We start from the raw sequence: 19,492 nt of genomic DNA, 5'->3' as shown, positions 1-19,492 counted from the left end.
ATAACTCCATAAAGAATGAAGAGATAGAGCCAAAGCGGAAATAACACCCAGTTGTGGATGGAACTGGTGATGGAAGTAAAGTCCGATGCTATAAAGAGCAATATTGCATAGGAATCTGGAATGTTAGGTCCATAAATCAAGGCAAGTTGGCAGTGGTCAAACAGTTGGCAAATTGGCAGATGGCAAGAGTGAACATCGACATTTTAGGAATCAGCGAATTAAATGGACTGGAATGGGTGAATTTAACTCACATGACCATTATATCTACTACTGTGGGCAAGAATCCCTTAGGGAAATGGAGTACCCCTCATAGTCAACAAAAGAGTCCGAAATGCAGTACTTGTATGCAATCTCAAAAATGACAGAATGATCTTTGTTCATTTCCAAGGCAAACAATTCAATATCACAATAATCCAAGCCTATGCCCCAACCAGTAATGCTGAAGAATCTTAAGTTGAATGGTTCTATGAAGACCTACAAGACCTTCTAGAATTAATATCCAAGAAAGATATCCTTTTCATCATAGGGGACTAGAATGCAAAAGCAGGATGTCAAGAGATACCTGGAATAACAGGCAAATTTGGCCTTGAAGTACAAAATGAAGCAGGTCAAAGGATAACAGAGTTTTGCCAAGAGAACACCCTGGTCATAGCAACACCCTCTTCCAACAACACAAGAGAAGACTCTATGCATGGACATCACCAGATGGTCAATACCAAAGTCAGATTGATTATATTCTTTGCAGCCAAAGATGGAGAAGCTCTCTACACTCAACAAAAACAAGACTTAGAGCTGACTGTGCCTCAGATCATGAACTCCTTATTGCAAAATTCAGACTTAAATTGAAGAAAGTAGGGAAAACCACTACACCATTCAGGTGTGACATAAATAAAATCCTTTATTTTTATACAGTAGAAGTGACAAATAGATTCCGGGAATTAGATCTGATAGACAGAGTACCCGAAGAACTATGGACTAAAGTTTGTGACATTGTTCAGGAGGCAGTGATTAAGACCATCTCCAAGAAAAAGGCAAAAAGGCAAAATGGTTGTCTGAGGAGGCCTTACAAATAGCTGAGAAAAGAAAAGATGCAAAAGGCAAAGAAGAAAATGAAAGATACACCCATCTGAATGCCGAGTTCCACAGAATAGCAAGGAGAGATAAGAAAGCCTTCCTCCATGATCAATGCAAAGAAATAGAGGAAAATAATAGAATAGGAAAGACTAGAGATCTTTTCAAGAAAATTAGAGATACCAAGGGAACATTTCATGCAAAGATGGGCTCGATAAAGGACAGAAACAGTATGGACCTAACAGAAGCAGAAGATATTAAGAAGAGTTGGCAAGAATACATAGAAAAACTATACAAAAAAGATCTTAAGGACCCAGATAACCAAGATGGTGTGATCACTCCCGTAGAGCCAGACATCCTGGAATGTGAAGTCAAGTGGGCCTTAGGAAGCATCACTACGAACAAGCTAGTAGAGGTGATGGAATTCCAGTGGAGGTATTTCAAATCCTGAAAGATAATGCTGTGAAAGTGCTGCACTCAATATGCCAGCAAATTTGGAGACTCAGCAGTGGCCACAGGACTGGAAAAGGTCAGTTTTCATTCTAATCCCAAAGAAAGGCAATGGCAAAGAATGCTCAAACTACTGCACAATTGCACTCATCTCACATGGTAGCAAAATAATGCTCAAAATTCTCCAAGCCAGTCTTCAACAGTATGTGAACCATGAACTTTCAGATGTTCAAGCTGGATTTAGAAAAGGCAGAGGAACCAGAGATCAAATTTCCAGTATCTGTTGGATCATCAAAAAAGCACGATAGTTCCATAAAAAGATATACTTCTGCTTTATTGACTACACCAAAGCCTTTGACTGTGTGGATCACAACAAACTGTGGAAAATTCTTCAAGAGATGGGAATACCGGACTACCTGACCTGCCTCTTGAGAAATCTGTATGCATGTCAAGAAGCAACAGTTAAAACTGGACATGGAACAACAGACTTGTTCCAAATCAGGAAAGGAGTACATCAAGGCTGTATATTGTCACCCTGCTTATTTAACTTATATGCAGAGTACATCATGTGAAATGCCGGGCTGGATGAAGCACAAGCTGGAATCAAGATTGCCAGAAGAAATATCAATAACCTCAGACATACAGATGACACCAACTTTATGGCAGAAAGTGAAGAACTAAAGAGCCTCTTGATGAAATTGCAAGAGGGGTTGAAAAAGGTGGCTTAAAACTCAGCATTCAGAAAACTAAGATCATGGCATCCGGTCTCAATACTTCATTGCAAATAGATGGGGAAACAATGGAAATAGTGAGAGACTTTATTTTGGGGGGCTCCAAAATCACTGCAGATGGTGACTGCAGCCATGAAATTTAAAGATGCTTGCTCCTTGGAAGAAAAGTTATGACCAACCTAGACAGCTTATTAAAAAGCAGAGACATTCATTACTTTGTCAACAAAGGTTTGTCTAGTCAAAGCTATGGTTTTTCCAGTGGTCATGTATGGATGTGAGAGTTGGACTATAAAGAAAACCGAGTGCCAAAGAATTAATGCTTTTGAGCTGTGGTGTTGGAGAAGACTCTTGAGAGTCCCTTCGATGGCAAGGAGATCCAACCATTCCTGAATATTTTTGGAAGGACTGATACTGAAGCTGAAACTCCAATACTTTGGCCATCTGATGAGAAGAACTGACTCATTGGAAAAGGCCCTGATGCTGGGAAAGATTGAAGGTGGGAGGAGAAGGGGACGACAGAGGATGAAATGGTTGGATGGCATCACTGACTCTATGGACATGAGTTTGAGTGAGCTCCGGGAGTTGGTGATGGACAGGGAGGCCTGGCGTGCTGCAGTCTGTGGAGTCACAAAGAGTCGGACACGACTGAGTGACTGAACTGAACTGAAATATACATATATTATATATATTTTATATAATATATATATTGTATATACATTATATAATATACATATGTCATATATATATACATATATCCTTGCTAATATATATAAGATATAGGGGCTTCCCTGATGGTGGTGGTTTAGTCACTAAGTCGTGTTGACTTTTGGGATCCCATGGACTGTAGCCTGCCAGGCTCCTCTGTCCATGGGATTTTCCAGGCGAAAATACTGGGATGGGTATTTTCTCCTCCTTCTCCAGAGATCTTCCAGACCCAGGAATCAAACCCAGGTCTCCTGCATTGCAGGCAAATTCTTTACTGACTGAGCTATGAGGGAAGCCCTTCCCTGGTGGTGGCTCAGTGGTAAAGAATCTGCCTGTAAAATGCAGATGTGGGTTTGATCCCTGTGTCCGGAGGATCCCTTGGGGAAACAAATGGCAACCCACTCCAGTATTCTTGCCTGGGAAATCCCATAGACAGGGGAACCTGGTGAGCTACGGTCCTTGGGTTTGTAAGAGAGTCAAACATGACTTAACTACTAAACAAAACAAAACAAAAAGTAATATATATATAATATAATATACAAAAAATATATATTTATTTCTAGGAATTAAAAACTAAGAATTCTGTTTGTTAGTATTTTATTGAAGGCTTTACATTTCATGAAGGATATTAGTCTGTAGTTTTCTTTTTTGTGATGCCATCATTTGTTTTCAGTATCAGGGCAATACTAGTCCTATATGGACTTCCCTAGTAGCTCAGATGGTAAAGAATCTGCCTGCAATGTGGGACACCCAGGTTTGATCCCAGGTTGGTAAGATCTCCTGCAGAAGGGAATGGCTACTCACTCCAGTGTTCTTGCCTGAGGAATTCTATGGACAGAGAAGACTGGCAGGCTACAGTCCATGGTGTCACAGTGTCGCACATGACTGAGTGGCTAACACAATTAATCACAACATATAGTATGGGCTTCCCAGGTGTCACTATTGATAATGAACCCACCTGTCAATGCAGGAGATGTAAAAGATGAGGGTTCAATACCTGGGTAGGGAAGATCCCCTGGAGGAGGGCATGGTAACCCACTCCAGTATTCTTGCCTGGAGAATCCCATGGACAGAGGAGCCTGGACGGCTCCTATGGACTGCGACCCCACAGTCCATAAGGGTTGCAGAGTTGGACATGACTGAAGCGACTTAGCACATACACAATATATAACATATCTAATCTAATATAATATATATATATAATCAGATTTCATCTAATCTAATATATAATATACTATATATATTACACCATGAACAAGTGGGATTTATCCCAGGTATATAAAGCTAGTTGAATATTTGATAATCAATCAGTGTAACCTACCATGTTAAAAGGCTAAAAAGAAAAATTACATATATGGCAGTATTAGTGTCAACTGATACAGCAAAAACATGAAATAAAATTCAACATCCATTCATGACATAAATTCTCATGAAACTAGGAATATAGAGGGGTACTCTCTCAACTTTTAAGGGAAATCAACAAAACCTAGAGCTGACATCATACTTATTGGTAAAAGAGTGAATGTTTTCCCTCTAAGTTCTAGAACAAGGTAAGGATATCTGTTCTCACCACTCTTATCCAACATAATACTCGAAGTCTTAGCCAGTGTAATAAGGCAAGAAGATGAAATAAAAGGCATATAGATCAGACAGAAAGAAAGAAAACTGTCTCTATTTGCAGATGGTGATCTATGTAGAAAATCCTAACGAGTCTACAAGAAAACACCTATAAATTATAAATGAGTTCAGAAGTGTCACAGGATATAAGCACAATATACAAGAAATATATTTCTGTATACTAGCAACAAACACATGGAAACCAAAATGAAAAACATAACTCAATAAAAGAAAAACTTTTATAAAACCTGTTAAGGATGTGTATGCTGAAAATGACAAAATGCTGATGAAGGAAATAAGAGAAGATCTCGATAAATCGAGAAATATACCATGTTCATGGATTGGAATTCTCTCCAAATTGATATACAGATTTAACACAACTCCTAACAAAATCTCATCAAGGTGTTTTTTTTTTTAAGATACAGAAAAAGTTATTCTAAAGCTTATATGGAAAGGCAAAGAAACTAGTGTAGCTAAAACAAGTTTGAAAAGGAAGAAAGAGGAATCACTCTACCTGATTTTAAGATTTATTATATAGCTACAGTAATTGAGACATGAATAGACACATAGATCAATGGCACAGAAGAGAAAACCCCAAAAGAAAGACAGACAGTTGCCTTGGAGAATGAGAATTTTTGAAAGGGTGGTGGTCCTAGGGAGCTATCTGGATTTTCTGCCCTTCTACTAGATTGAAGAGGTTTTACATCATGATATGCTTTTCAAGACAAAAGGAAGCACCCTAGAATTACTAGAGGTACCTAAGAAAGGAGTCAGTACTTCAGACATGTAAAATAGTCCATCTCCAGTACTTTATTTGCAGCTACAGTGACCAGATTTTGTAAACTAAAAATTGGGACATAAGATCTGATAAAGATTATTGTCTTTTTCTTAAAAAGCTCCAACATGTATTTCTTTTTTCTGACTATAAAAGCAAGACATGTTCATACAGGAATTTTGAAAAATAACAGAAAAAGAATAAAGAACAAGTAAAAAATTACCCATAATTTCAATTCTACCATTAAAGATAACTACTGTTATAATTTTTGGTATATTTCCCTCTAGCGTTTTGCTATGCATATCCATACATTCACTCACACAGACATTATGTATACTTGCAAAGTTGAGACTATATGGTATTAAATCATTTCACACCCTGTTTTTTCACTTAAGATTGTTACCATGAGCAAATTATTCTCTTGTCATCAAATTAGCTTTAAAAATTTCTTTTTAATTGGCTGCAACAAATTATTCCATGTAGTTATACTAACATTGTATCATATCTCAAATTCAATGTATTGAAAAAGAACACATCAAGTATATATTTCTGTAAAACTATCCCCTACTCCCAATGGCTCCCCATCCCAGTTGGTATCAAGGCTGGAAACCTCAGAGTCATCTTTACTTCTTCCTTTCTCCTTGATCCCCTTAAATGATATACCTCCAAATGCTATTGATACTCTCTTCCTAACAGCTCTCAGTCATTCAGGAGGAATAGGATAGGGAGTATCCTACCACCAGTGTTCTGGTCCAGGTCTTTGAAGGCTCACCCTTGAAATACCACCATGATCCATCCAAATATCACTGCATCATGTCATATTTTAGTTTCAGAACCTAGAATGGCTCCTACTTTACTGTACTGATATGTACAATTTAGTATGAAATTCAAGGAAACCTGCCATCTCTCCCTGGCCCCCACCTATCCAAGTTTCCCCTGCTTATGAGCACTTCCCTCTTCTATCTATTCAAAACACCCCAACCTTATGAAAGTACTCTCCCTAAAGTTTTACTTCTCTTCTTCTGTCTTGCACCAGCCCTTATTATGTCCTGACCTGTCTAAGGGGGTTAGTTTTGGCTCCTCATCTCAACTTCTCAGCTGTGTTTCAGAGGCAGGATTCATGTCTTAAACTTCTCTTATATGTATCATGACATTAAGCACATGGGGAGTTCCAAAAAATATTCATTGATTGATTTATCTGGGCTTTAATGTGGAGACACAGTGATACTTCTTAAAATCAACCTGGTTCAGAACCTCACTTTGGGAGACATTGCAAGGTGGGAAGGGGTGATTGGAAAGAGCAGACATGGGATGATGACCAGACTTGACCGAGCAATAGTGCCAAGGAGAGGAGAGGCACCAGGCCTAGCTTCAAATCCTGATGTCATCACTTACTTGTTATGTGACCGTGGGCATATTATATTACCTCTGCAGGCACCAGTTTCCTACCTCATAAGGTAACAGGGAGAAAAAAATGAGATCACATATGTAAAGAATACAGCATGGTGATGCACAGTAGGCTTTCAATAATAGGAGTTCCCACCTCCTGGATTTAGGTAGGTATTTCAAGTCTTCAAAAGTAACCTGTCAAGGGTTTTTATGGTTTGTTAAAAGCTGCTGTTGAAATTACTGGAACTTTGGGGAACAGCCTTCATTTTCATTTTAGAATTTCTAAAATTTTCAGTATGACATATTGACAACTTTTTCTGTTTAACAATGACAATAACAACAACAATAACCAAGCTTTCCAATTCTTACACCATTTAGTGAAGCAAGCGAGGCTCCTAGAAGAGACCATAGGAAGCTGGAGAGGGATAAAGAAAAAGGACAGAGGATGGCAAGGTGAGATAAGGGATGAACATCACAGAGATCCTCACCTGAAGTCATGCAAATTGGCTCATATTAGGCTCCAAAATCCTGCTCCAAAGTCCTTCCAAGAAGCCCTGAAACAAATGGTCAGTCTGTCTTGGGTCTGGCCCTGCCTTGCAATTTATCCTCATGGCTTCTCAGGGGGCAAGAGAAGGTGTGGAAATAAGCTGAGTTTTCATGGTGTGGAGTCCCACCAGGCAGGAGCACTGCTTCAAGTTGGGGACTCCAGCAGGTCTTGGACATGCCCAGACCTGATGCCCCCAATTGCTAGTCCTTAGAAGAATGTCAATCCCAGACATTAGGCTGCCAGAGGAGGTGCTGCTTACACTAAGCACAGTGGTTCTCCTGAGAATATTACCTGTAGATGTGCAAAGGGTCTTGGCTTGGGGCTGTGGAACTGTAAATAGACTGGGATTGGTGATCACAGCACAATTCAGACAGTAGGAGTCAGGTGGACTGGCTTCTTCAACCTGTCCTTCTCTTTTACTTCTCTACTCGGCACAAAACAGAGCTGGAAGGTTCAGTTATAGTATAGTGGGGGAGGGGGGGCAAGGCTAAAAGGCCTACATCAGGGACAAGAATTTCAAAAGCTGCTTATAGATGAGTTCCTCCCATTTCCAGAGAGAAATCAGATTTCAGGTGCTTTGGATCAACCACACAGGAGTCAGGTATGTAGTACAAGGTGGAAGGGGTTTACCAGGGGTGACTGGAAAAAGTAGATGACGAGTAGGCTTGATAGGACAACACTACAAAGAGAGGAAGGACACTGAAAATGACAAACCTGACTCCAAAGCCTCAATTCAGACAGCCCTGGGTTCAAATGTTTGCTCCACTACCTATTAACACAGTGTGTGGCACAGAGTAGGTGCTTAGTAATTACTTGCTGAATGAATAAAGGTGACCTTGGCCAAGTAATTTATACTCTCTGAGCCTCAGTTTCCTCATCTGTAAGATAAATAGTAGCTATTATTCTTGTTATTTCTCCTGTGGTGTCTCTCCCAACACCCACATCAGTTTGCTGGTCCATCTCTCCAACCCTGCACCATAGAGGCTGCCATACTAAGTCTCCTTCATTAAGGGTCAGAAAGCGCAGATGTGCATAAGACCTGCTCTTCCCTCTTTTATCCCATCTCCTTCTCTCCTCCTCCTTACTTCCTGGTCCCATTTGTTTCCTTTTCTATCTCTGGCAAACATAGGGTAGAGTCTGGGAACTCAGAGCAAATGTAGAAACCTCCAGTTACAACTCCAACACATTCTCACATATGCACAACTCACTCTTTCCTGCCCCTCCCCCACCAGGTCTGGCCTGGACTGCAACATGAAACTTTTGGCCCCCTAGGGACTTTTACTTGTTTTAAATGTCATCAGGACCAGGGATTAGAAAACCTCTACCCCTGTTTCCCCATGCAGAGCTAGGCAGGCTCAAGGAGCTAGCTGCCTCTGGGGATTGATCACATCAGCAGTGTTTCAACTCTGGAAGGTTCTCTGTGAGCTAACGCCTCTGGAGTACGTCAACCAGAGAGGAAAGGCAAACAAGTTTGAGCACATGAAGATGGTTCAAGGGTGATTTTACAGTAGTGGTCATGATCTAGGTTGAATGATCCACATTCTAACCTATACTTCCTTGTGAACAATCACACAAATCTTCAAGATTCATTGACACGAGAAGAACGATTTGTGGGAACAACAACAACTCTCCATGGTTTTATTTTTTGTCTTTTTTTCCCTCTCTCAGAAAGTCTAATAGGGAGTAAAGACAGGATAAAGTGAGGTCCAAATTTGCCAGTCATCCTGTAGCATAGGGAATTTATCACTATAAGATGAACCTCCTCAGGTTTGCTCTCCAATAGGTTAAAAAAATCCCATTTTTATGTGCTTCTAAGGGATGTGGTGAGAAAGAGAGAAAACCCAAGCTCAAAGGCTAAATAAATTCAACCAGATATGCTGGTGAAACTCCTTCCCATAGAGTGGAATGTAGTCCATCCACTCCCTCATTGCCATCCACTTCCCCAAATAATCTTTGGCTCTGCCCCACCACCTTTGTTTTTAATAGGGGGAGGTGTGGAGGGGGAGAGGGAGAGACACTGGAAGAAATGGCCAGCCTCACTGAGGTTTTATATTGAAGAACAGATGATAGTCTTTTACGCAGGTTCAGGAAAATCTTTCAGAATGCAGAAAATTCAGCAGCCTCTCCACACTGACCATTGTCATGGCAACGCACTGTCTGATGGCAGCACGTCACGAGGCTGCAGGGGCACGGCCTCAGTATAGCAGGTTAGCCTGGCCATTTTTAACATTTGGACTTCTTTCTAGCCTCATTTCTTGTAGGTTTAACTGCATTTCTTTTCAGTTCTGGATTTATATGCTCTGCTCATTTGCATGGCTAGAACACAAGACTTTGTCAATATGAAAGGGATGGCTAAATGGAAAAATCTGAAGATTCCTAGTAATCTATAGCCATTCTACTTGCTGTCTGCCCTCCCTGGCTCCTCCCCACCCACTCTTAGCCACTTAGTTTCTTTTCTTCTCCTCATCAGTTCTTTCCTATACACAGTATTACCTCCCCCACAACACCCCCCAACTATGACTCATCAACCAACCCCTGCATTCTCATCTTCTTTTTATTGTTTTTGTATTTTCAAATAATTAATGTACAGCATCCTAGAATCTTAGGACTGGAAGGAACCTTAACGATAGCCTAGTACAATCACCTACCTCCAAATGTAGGTCTCCATCTATAATATGACAGCCAATTGACTGTCTTGTCTCTATTTGTAGGTCTCCAGTAATAGAGACCTCATTCCTTTCTGGGTAGTCTGTTCTACTTTGGACAGCTGTAATCATTATAAAATTCTTTATCTTGAATGAAAATCTGCTTAATCTGCCTTTTAATAATACCTAACCATGGGTCCTAGCTCTGTGTCCTGTGACCACATAGACTCTGTCTATACCCTCTGCTCTGTGACAGCCTCTCAGAGATATGGGACAACATACCCCTGAGTCTTCTATTCTCCAAAAACCCAGATCTTCCTCCAACCAGACCTCTTGGAGCCTGGGCTCCAATCCTCTCCCCATCCTGACCTCCTGAAACATATGTTCCTATTTGTCTCAAGATCTTTTAAAGTAAGGTCAATACTGCATTAACATCTCTGGAGGCTACCTTGCCATGGTGACTCACACTGACTAAAACCCCTAACTCTTGCAGACAAAATCCTGTGAAGCCATGTCTTCCTATCTTGCTCGTGTCCAGTTGCTTTTGAAGACCCAATTCCTGGTCTATACATTAATTTCATGGTATTGCAACTGGAATATTGCTTTAACCTGTTAGGATATTTAAAAAAAATCTTGACTTCCACATAACTTGCATATCCTCTAAAATTTTCTATTATTATTTTTTAACCAATCCTCAAACTAATCTTTTATCTCATTTTTTTATATGAGTATTTTTTAAAAAATGTATTCTTCTTTTGGGTTTCTTATCTTTCCTAATTCTCTTCCCTTTGAATTACCTTCCTTATGTCTTCTCTTGCTTTTCATGTCCATTTCCTCAATAGCATGAGGTCAGCGCTCTCTGGAGATATGTGTCTGGGTATGTGTGCAGGAAAGCATGAGGGCATAAAGATATCTGCACATATGTAGGTGTGAGCAAGTGGCTGCAGAGCCTTGTTTAGTTTCTATTTCTATTGTTTGTCTCTGCTCTACCAGGATTTAGAGTCTGGATGAGGGGAAAATGGCAAGGTGAAGGGAAAGAGGGTATGAGAATTTGGTCCAGGATCTGAGAGGGACAGGAGGAAACAAGGGTGGGAACATGTGTTAATCAAGTCTGCGGTGTAGTAAGAAAGGCTAGAGAAAGGCCAGGAAAAGAAGGATTCTAAAGGCCTTAAAGGTTCAAGGAGGGAGGAGGATTTGGTTAGGAAGTGAAGACTTTTGAAGTTGGTAGCCATTGAGAGACGAGAGGGAGGTGCCTTGAAACTACAGGATCAGGGAAAGGCTGAGGGCTGTGTGATACCTGAGAGAGCTGATAAGCACTGCTGTGAGCACAACCTTATGAGTTTATGACTCATGAGCTTAGAAATCTTTCTTTCGTCAAAGGAGCCTGGGATGTGGAGTCAGTGGCTATGGACTAGGCTGTTGTCACAGACTGGGCTGTACTAGATGACAGGGCCTTAATGTCACTTTCGGCAAAGATTCCCCAGGACAACGTGTTCCCTCACACTAACTCTGACACAGAACGGGCCTCTCTTTTGTGCTGGAGTCTATTCCAATGAGGGAATCAAAGTTAGGAGAACTAGTGCTATCTTGGTTGTTAGTTGAATAAACACAGGAATTTCACTCTCCATTATGGGCAATGTGATACCTTTGGCCTTCTAACTCTGCAAATAATTAGGGCCCCCCAAAATATGCACACGTACACACAAATTCAATTAAATAGGAATGTGGGTACCAAAACAACTTTAAAAAAATTGTAGATGAAGTGAGTTTAGTTGTGAAACAGCAGTTGGGGTTGGGAGGGGAGTTTCTACCAACAGTATTCCCAAACAGCTAGTGGACAGTGTGATCAAGTGGGCAATAACCTGATGACTGCCATTTTCCCTCTGTCCAGAGACCAGAATAATTGGAGGCCAACCTTAGGGAAAGGAAGAATAGGGAAGCAGCCACATCTCCAGTGCTCTAAGTGAGACTGGGGAACCCACTCCCAGGGCTTCAAAATCTTTGACTACTCACTGTGGGCTCACAGTCACTCAAAGCTCTATTGGACCAATGAACCACATTGGAACAGAATGCCTGCGAGCCCTCCTGCCCCCATGTCCAACCCCAAGTCTGAATTGACTTGACCTTCTCTTATCTTAGAGAGGGTTTTACTGTTGCCCTTTTCAAAGAGAGTTCCAGGGCACACTTTAGAACTGGCTTTCCACTGGAGGTGCTTAAAGCTGAAACTTTTGTCTCCCTGAAGGTGACATTAGTTGGCCAAATGACAATCCCAACCAGAGTGGCCAGTGCAGAATTCCAACTACAAGCTCTTAGGCCAAGAAGAGGTTTCCCTTTTGAGTCAGCATAAAGTCTAGCCACCAAATGACAAATGGTATTTGGGGAAGCCCCCACTGATGGGTCACCACAAGCTGGGTGGAATGAGGAGAGCTGGATTTGAAGGGTGGTGCTCACCTTTGATGTAGTTGAGGATTTGCTGGACTCGGTGGGGCTCATTGCGGTCTGGCCGGCAGCTTGGCGTGATTTCCAGCACATAATCAGGACCATATGCTGTGAAAAACTGTAAGGAAAAGGGAAAGGCCAAAAAATAAACTAAACCACAGAAAACCTCCAAATCAAAAAACCACAGACAATCAGAACAACAACAACAACCCACTGCTACCGACAAGGCAGGGAAGGCCCAGATGGGCAGGGCAGGAGGGTGCAGCAGGAAACTGGTCCCCTTGTTCAAACCTCCTGTGACAGTCCACGGCAAAATTCTTTCTTTGGCTTGATGTTCAAGGTCCTCTCTGCTCACATCTCAACTTTTCTCTCTAGCCTCAGCTCACTCACTCCCTCTTCTCTAGCCACGCTGGCCAGCTCTGGGCTCTCCCAAATGAGACCATGCTTGGTCCCTCAGCCCCTTGAGGATCTTTGCCCTTGTTTTTTCCTGAGGCCTGCAAAGTCCCTCCCCCATCCCCTGCTGCCTGTGAAAAACCTCTCTAACCTTCCAGGCACAGCTCAAATGTCACCTCCTTCACAAAGCTGTCCCTCATTCTACACAAGCCCCAGAGCGTTCTGTTGATACATCTCTTATGGCCCTTGTTCAACAAATAGACAGTGCTTGCCTGCATAGCACACACAGGTCACTGTGCTGGCTGCTGTAGGGGCTGTGAAGATGGACAAGCCCTCCTTTGGGGTCCTCTAGGTGCTCTTCAGTGTGTAGAGATTTTTCAACAGTGACCTGATCTTCCTATACTGGCTTATCAGCTCCTTAAAGGCAGGCAGCACCTGTCTTAGTCACCTCCTTGGTCCTCACAGACCAAGGCCTGTTAGTTTTGGTTGCCTTGAATTCCCTGCAACAGGAATGTCAAATGAGCCTAGTTTTTCTATTTTTTCTGTAGTAGAGTTTGTTTTCAAATTCAGGGAATCAAGATAAAGGTTTTTGGTTTCTATTTCTAGCTCACTAGATGATTCCTTGTGACCTTTGGTAAGTCACAATATCTGATTCAGCTTCTCTATTAGGGACCGCTTGGGGAAAAACACCCCATGACAGAGGGAATCATTCAATTGGGAGAAGTTTTTGAATGGGAAATATGCAAAGCTACTATTTCTGTTAAAAACTAAACAGAAATAGTATTTGTACACACTTTCTGGAGAGAGAGCATATGGTCCTTAACATTATGTGCTTTCAATAGTGATATTGTTAGGCAGAAGTAAGCCAGGGAAATTCAAATTCCCTGGAAAAAATGGTACAGAGGGCATGAAAACAAGGGATCTTGGCATGTGTCATGAATTTGATGTCATTCAAAGAACCTTTTAAAAATAATCCAAAGTGACTGCCATTGCCATCAAATTATCCTTGTTAAGAGTCTGGATGTATATCTGGCACCATGGGAGAGGTTGTGGAATAATCTCTAGGGATTCTAACAGCATCTTTGTGGAATCTATGGGAGTAATTTGATGGGAAGATGACTTTTGCTCATCTATGACAGAAGACTCCTCATATCTAACTAAAAGAAAAATGACCAAGACTGTGCCAATGATTATAATGCTTTTTCTTTTATTGGACTGATCTAAAAAGGAGAGGAGTCTAGTTCCTTCCTGCTGAAGTTATTACTCACTGATGTCTAAAGTCCCAAGTTCTGGAGATAGAAGATGCCTTGTGTAGAGATGGTCTTTACAGAAACTAACTCCCCCATTCTGATCAAAGAAACCTGAGAGGTTTGTATTTTTAGCCAAGGGGGGCCCCTTAGTCCAAACCTGAGAACCTCATGGGCTTGGCTCTTGAAGAGAAGGCTTCAAACAGGTGTAGCCCTCTCTCCTTAAGTGGCCTCTCCTACTCCAGAGGCTGTGAAGTAGTACATTCATTTCATGGGCAGGGAAAGATGGGTCTAGAGTGAGCAACAGAAGAAAGGCAGGTCCAATGAAGAAGTTACTCTGAGACACCCAAACTCCTGGCATCAAATGCTATAAAAATCAGAGGCAAGGGGCCTCGCTGAGGTCTAGGAGGAGGGAATGTTCTGCCTCCATCTATAAAGATAACACCGCTGATCCTCTGTCAGTAAGGCATGTCGTGAGCTATCTGTTTTGCGCTGAGTGTCTGGAACAACATGTCCTCATTGTGAAGACCTGCTGCATGCTCAGGCCGCTCTCCAGCTTTAGCCCCCTCTTGGGCTGTGAGCACATGGTGGCAAGACGGTCAGCTGGGGCCAGAGCTGACTGCCACGTGATGGAGCTCAGCTTGACTGGGACTGAGGCTCTTGTCCTGGCTGTCTGAACATCTGGCTTTAACTAACCCATAAATAACCCATTCTTTGCTGAAGAAGTCTGGCTTCAGGTAAGCCTGGTTCCTAAACATCTCCCCACCTTTGCCAATCAAATATTATTCCTAGGTACTACTTATTACACTATTCTTAGGCTAGGGAACACAGATGATATGAGAAAGTCCCTGCTTTGTGATCCAGTTCCACATGGCAGCCTTGAGCAGCTCTGCTTGGAGCTGAGGGAAGAGACAGGCACGAGGAAGGCAGAGGCTGTATCTAAGGCAAAGGTGGTGCCCTCTTTCCCTCTCTGGCTCTTTCGTGGTATTTCTGTTTTTGTGTTATATTATGTTTTTAGTTTTGTACTCGTTAACTCTTTTCTATGGGACCATGAACTCTGCAAAGGCAGAAACTTATGTCATATCCTCTTTGTAGAGCCTGTAGAGTTGAACTCAAGGTTCTCCTTCAACCTTTACTTTAAAATTATGCTGAATTACGTTAATTCACAAAAGGTTTATCTGGCTGTTCAGTTAATTCTGTGGAATAATGCAAAGAACCAATTTATGGCATGAACAGTTTTCTCAGCTCTCAAGGCAGCATGATGAGGCGGCAAGAGCCCTGGCCATAGAGTCAGGCAGAGCTGGATTTTTCATACTTGGATTGAGCTGTGTGCCTCAGGCAAGCTTCTTTTCTCATTGCTACCAGAAGAATGATAAATGCTGACCCAACTGGGTTGTTAGGAATCACAGAGATAATATACATTAAAGGGCCGACCACAGAGGCCAGCCCAGCACATGGTAGGATGTCAGTACATGTGAATTCTCTTCTCTTGGGGCAAGAAGCCATTGCCTAACTGGTGCCTCACCGGGACCCCGGGGGATGTTGGGCCAAGCACTGGGACCTTCCCCACCCCCAGATGCAGAAAGAAGAACTTGTTCCTCCTGCCAGACAAAAGCCCAGAAGCCCCAGTAGCTTCCCACTTACTTAAACCATGAGCTCCGCCAAGGGCCAGTAGAGAAACTGACTTCTTTCACAGTTTCCTGCCTTCTGCTCCCGCCACTTGTTACTGGCGAGGTGGAAAGGAAATCTGATCACACAAAGCAAAGATGTTGGGATGGAGGGATTTGGCCTGCACTAGAAATAGTTCAAGGCCCCACCCTGAAGCTGCCCTCCAGTGTTGAAGAGAAAAGGAAATGGGCAAGTGGCAATGCCATTTCCAGACAGGTGGAGTAGGGCATGAAAGAGGCCAGCCGGCCAGCAAGTGCAAATGCAGGCTTTGATCTCAGCAAAGGAAGGAGGGAGGTGCTAACCTTCTCCCACTCCTTCCCCCTTTCCCTCAGTGCTCCTTTTGCTTTCTGGGGTTCATTTATGCATGTTTGAGGGGAACATGGTAGTGGGAAGGAGACAAATGGAAAGGATGAGGTGGGGCTGAAGGATGGGAGTGGAAGGGAATGGTACTTGAGGGAAGTCAGTTTCTTCTTGACCCAAGAGTCAATGAATTAAAAAAAGGAAATAGTTTAGTCTGTTCAGTTCAGCCCAGCTCAAAGTGCCTTTCTCGCTCACTCCCCTCCAGCTCTTGCTTATACAATGCAAATAACATACACTTAGATACCTGGTCAAGAAGATATTCAGAAGAAGCCTTAGGTTGTTGTTATTCCTTCATAATCCTATGTGGTCACAGGAAACCAAACCACAAACCTGGAACAGTCAGTCCTTTTATCCTTCCTTCAACATTTATTACATATCTACTATGTGCCTCACTAGGTTAGTCACTGGGGTGCAAAGATAGTAAGATATGTTTAGTAGGAAGGGATATTATAGAACAGTGTGATGAGAGGTATAACAATAATACTAAAGATATAAGTAATAACAGTTAATATTTTTGTCTTTAAAAAAATTGAAGTATATATTTGATTTACAATGTTGAGTTACTATATAAATATATATATACATATATATTTCAGATTCTTTCCCCCTATAGATTATTATAAGATATTGAGTATAGTTTCCTGTTCTATACAGTAGATCCTTGTTGGTTATCTATTTTATATACAGTAGCGTGTATATCAGAGAAGGCAATGGCACCCCACTCCAGTACTCTTGCCTGGAAAATCCCATGGACGGAGGAGCCTGGTGGGCTGCAGTCCATGGGGTCGCTAGGAGTCGGACACGACTGAGCGACTTCACTTTCACTTTTCACTTTCACGCATTGGAGAAGGAAATGGCAACCCACTCCAGTGTTCTTGCCTGGAGAATCCCAGGGACGGGAGAGCCTGCTGCGCTGCCATCTCTGGGGTCGCACAGAGTCGGACACGACTGAAGCAACTTAGCAGCAGCAGCGTGTATATGTTAATCCCATCAGTAATAGTTAATATTGGTTAAAGGCTTCTTATGTGTCAGGCACTTAAAGTGTCTCCACGCTTTTTATGAACTGACAATTCTCAAACCTATGAGGATCTCAAGCACAGAGTTGTCAGATAATTTGAAGAGGTCACACAGCTATCATGTGCAGTGTGAGATTTGAATCCAGGTCATTCTAGAGATCAGCACTACCCATGTGTTAGTCACTCAGTCATGTCTGACTCTTTGCAACCCCATGGACTGAAACTCACCAGGCTCCTTTGTTCATGGAATTCTCCAGGCAAGAATACTGAAGTAGGTCGCCATTCCCTTCTCTAGGGGATCTTCTGACCCAGGGATTGAAGCTGGGCTCCTTGCATTGCAGGCAGATTCTTGACCATTTGAGCTACCAGGGAAGCCCTTCTAAACTACTCCAGAGGAAGTGACTGTGTCAGGGGATCTGTAAAAGGGGCCTGGTGGGTGGGAGGGAGGCATTTCCAGGAGAGCCTGGGCAGGGGCAGGGAGTGCGGAATGGAATAGCACATTACAGGCACTGAAATTAATATGATGGGGCTTGAGAGTAGGGTATAAGGACAATGAGGACACGAGATTGTGGGGGCAGGATGAGTTTTATGGTAGATACTGCCTGCTCCCCACCCTAAGGCATTTGGTCTGATCCCAGACTAGAAGGTCAACAAGGGCAGAACACTGTTTTGCTTTCCACTGTCATACCAGTTCCCCAAACAGTGCTTATGCCTAGGAGGTAGCAAATAACTATTTGTGGCATAAGTGAATGGAAACTGGAGGGAGCTTGGAAATGAGAGGATGAACAGATAAGCTGTGCACTTTAGAGGACTCAATGGCTACAGTGTAGAGAATGGAATGGAATTTGAGGGGAGGAATGCAAGTAGGGAGACCAGCGAGAAGTTTGGTGCTAGAGCCAAGATGAGTGGTAACAGGGCCTGAGCAAGAACAGTGGTGGGAAAACAGAGGGATTGAAAAACTCTTTATGTTATCTTTTATAACATAAATAGGACTAAACAACGAGTTGGATATGTGAAGTAAGGAAAAAGAGAAAGTCAAGGATTTCCCATTGTGTAGGAAGTATTGTAATGGGTTGAGGAATACAGGCAGAGGACAAGGGTTCATGGTGGGGTGTATAGGTGTGAGGGGGGCTCACAGGGGGGCACGATGAGGGTCAGAATAATGATGATTTAGTGTCTGGAATTTAGGCAAGCGGTTAGGCCTAAGATATAGGATATGTGTATAGATTTGGGAGTTATCAATGACATAAAGGAATTGGATGAGAACTGCCAAGGAATTGTCTTGGCTGAAAGGGGAGGCTTACTACAGAGTAAGAGAAGAAAGGCAAGGAAAGAATCATGGAAAACAGCTAACACTTCAGAAGTGGACAGGGAAAGGAAACAGTTCTGGTGACAGTTTGAGATGTTGTGGAGAGGTGAATAAAAGGAGGGTGGTCTTCTGATTTGTCTATGGGAAGGAGATCTTCACTGCAGCAAAGTTAGTGGAGGGTGTGGACAAGGCCTGACTGGAGGGCGCTGAAGAGTTGGTGGGAAGAACTGGGGATAACAATGATGGGTAAGAATACACACATTCTCATTTTTTAGGAGTTTGGTACAGGGGTGGGACTGGAGGAGGGAGGTATTTTAAGATGGGAGGGTCTTAAGTATATTTGTATGCTGAGGGGAAGCGCCCATATGATGGGAGTCAGAGACATTCTGACAGGGATTTTGAGTTATTTATATCCATCTTTCCAGCTCCTTAGTCAGAGTGCCACAAGGGAAGAGTACTGTTATATTCATATTTATATTACCTACAGCTCTTAGCATAGGGCCTGGAAAATAATTGGAACTCAATTCCTGTTTGTTGAAGGAATGAAATAAAATGTGTTTAGGATTCTGAAGACATTCAAGTCCAGTAGGGAGAATCAGAGTCTTGAAGGATGGGGTGATTGCAAATAGGCAGGGATGGGATTGGGTGGAGGGTTAGTTAGTGGAAGCAGGGCAAGTCTGGTGAGTTGGCTAAAGCTGTAGAAGGAGAGAGAGCATGGGAAGCCTTCAACCCGAGGTTGAGAGACAGGACTTGATGTGACAGGTATATCAGGACTGGAGCTGTGCCTTAGGAGACCCAGGAGTAGTATGTGAAGGGGTGGGTGACCAGTGTGGAGGTCACTGCCATAGTTCAAGGGGGAGATGCGAGGGCTTGAGAAAGAGTTATTGCTGTGGTGACAGGGAGGATAGAAAAGAGACTGTGGAGGTAGACTTCTGAGGACTTTGGTAATTGACTGGTTGTGGAGGAAAGAGCAGGGGAGAAGTCAAAGTTGACTCCTAGATGGGCAAGTGGGAGAATCAGTACCCCTGACAGATCTGGGATAAAGTGGCAGGCAGAGCTAGCCTGGCTCAGGGAAGTGGATGGGCTTGGGTTTGGTGGGCTTGAGGTGACAGTAGGATATACGGGTCACT

The 19,492-nt window shown here is 42.7% G+C and overlaps 2 protein-coding genes across 7 annotated transcripts in view; both read right to left on the bottom strand.

The window, feature by feature from the left end:
- HDAC8 (histone deacetylase 8) overlaps window positions 1–19,492 on the bottom strand; it is a 239,528-nt gene that overhangs the window by 18,464 nt on the left and 201,572 nt on the right. For 3 of the 6 annotated variants that reach the window (XM_055564945.1, XM_055564951.1, XM_055564948.1), the window contains 2 exons: window positions 12,382–12,487; window positions 7,227–7,292 (listed from right to left, as the gene is read on the bottom strand). In XM_055564945.1, the coding sequence (XP_055420920.1) occupies window positions 7,233–7,292; window positions 12,382–12,487 (166 nt within the window). In that variant the 3' untranslated portion in view covers window positions 7,227–7,232. The remainder of the gene's footprint in view (window positions 1–7,226; window positions 7,293–12,381; window positions 12,488–19,492) is intronic. The other 3 variants (XM_055564947.1, XM_055564952.1, XM_055564949.1) reach the window with 1 other exon arrangement.
- The window catches only part of RPS4X (ribosomal protein S4 X-linked), a 236,677-nt gene that overhangs the window by 78,880 nt on the left and 138,305 nt on the right, over window positions 1–19,492 (bottom strand). The window lies entirely within an intron of this gene.

Source organism: Bubalus kerabau, chromosome X, assembly GCF_029407905.1.
Source record: "Bubalus kerabau isolate K-KA32 ecotype Philippines breed swamp buffalo chromosome X, PCC_UOA_SB_1v2, whole genome shotgun sequence".
Lineage (NCBI taxonomy): Eukaryota > Metazoa > Chordata > Mammalia > Artiodactyla > Bovidae > Bubalus > Bubalus kerabau.
Note: the sequence above shows the minus strand (reverse complement) of the source record. Positions and strands in the feature narration are given on the sequence as shown.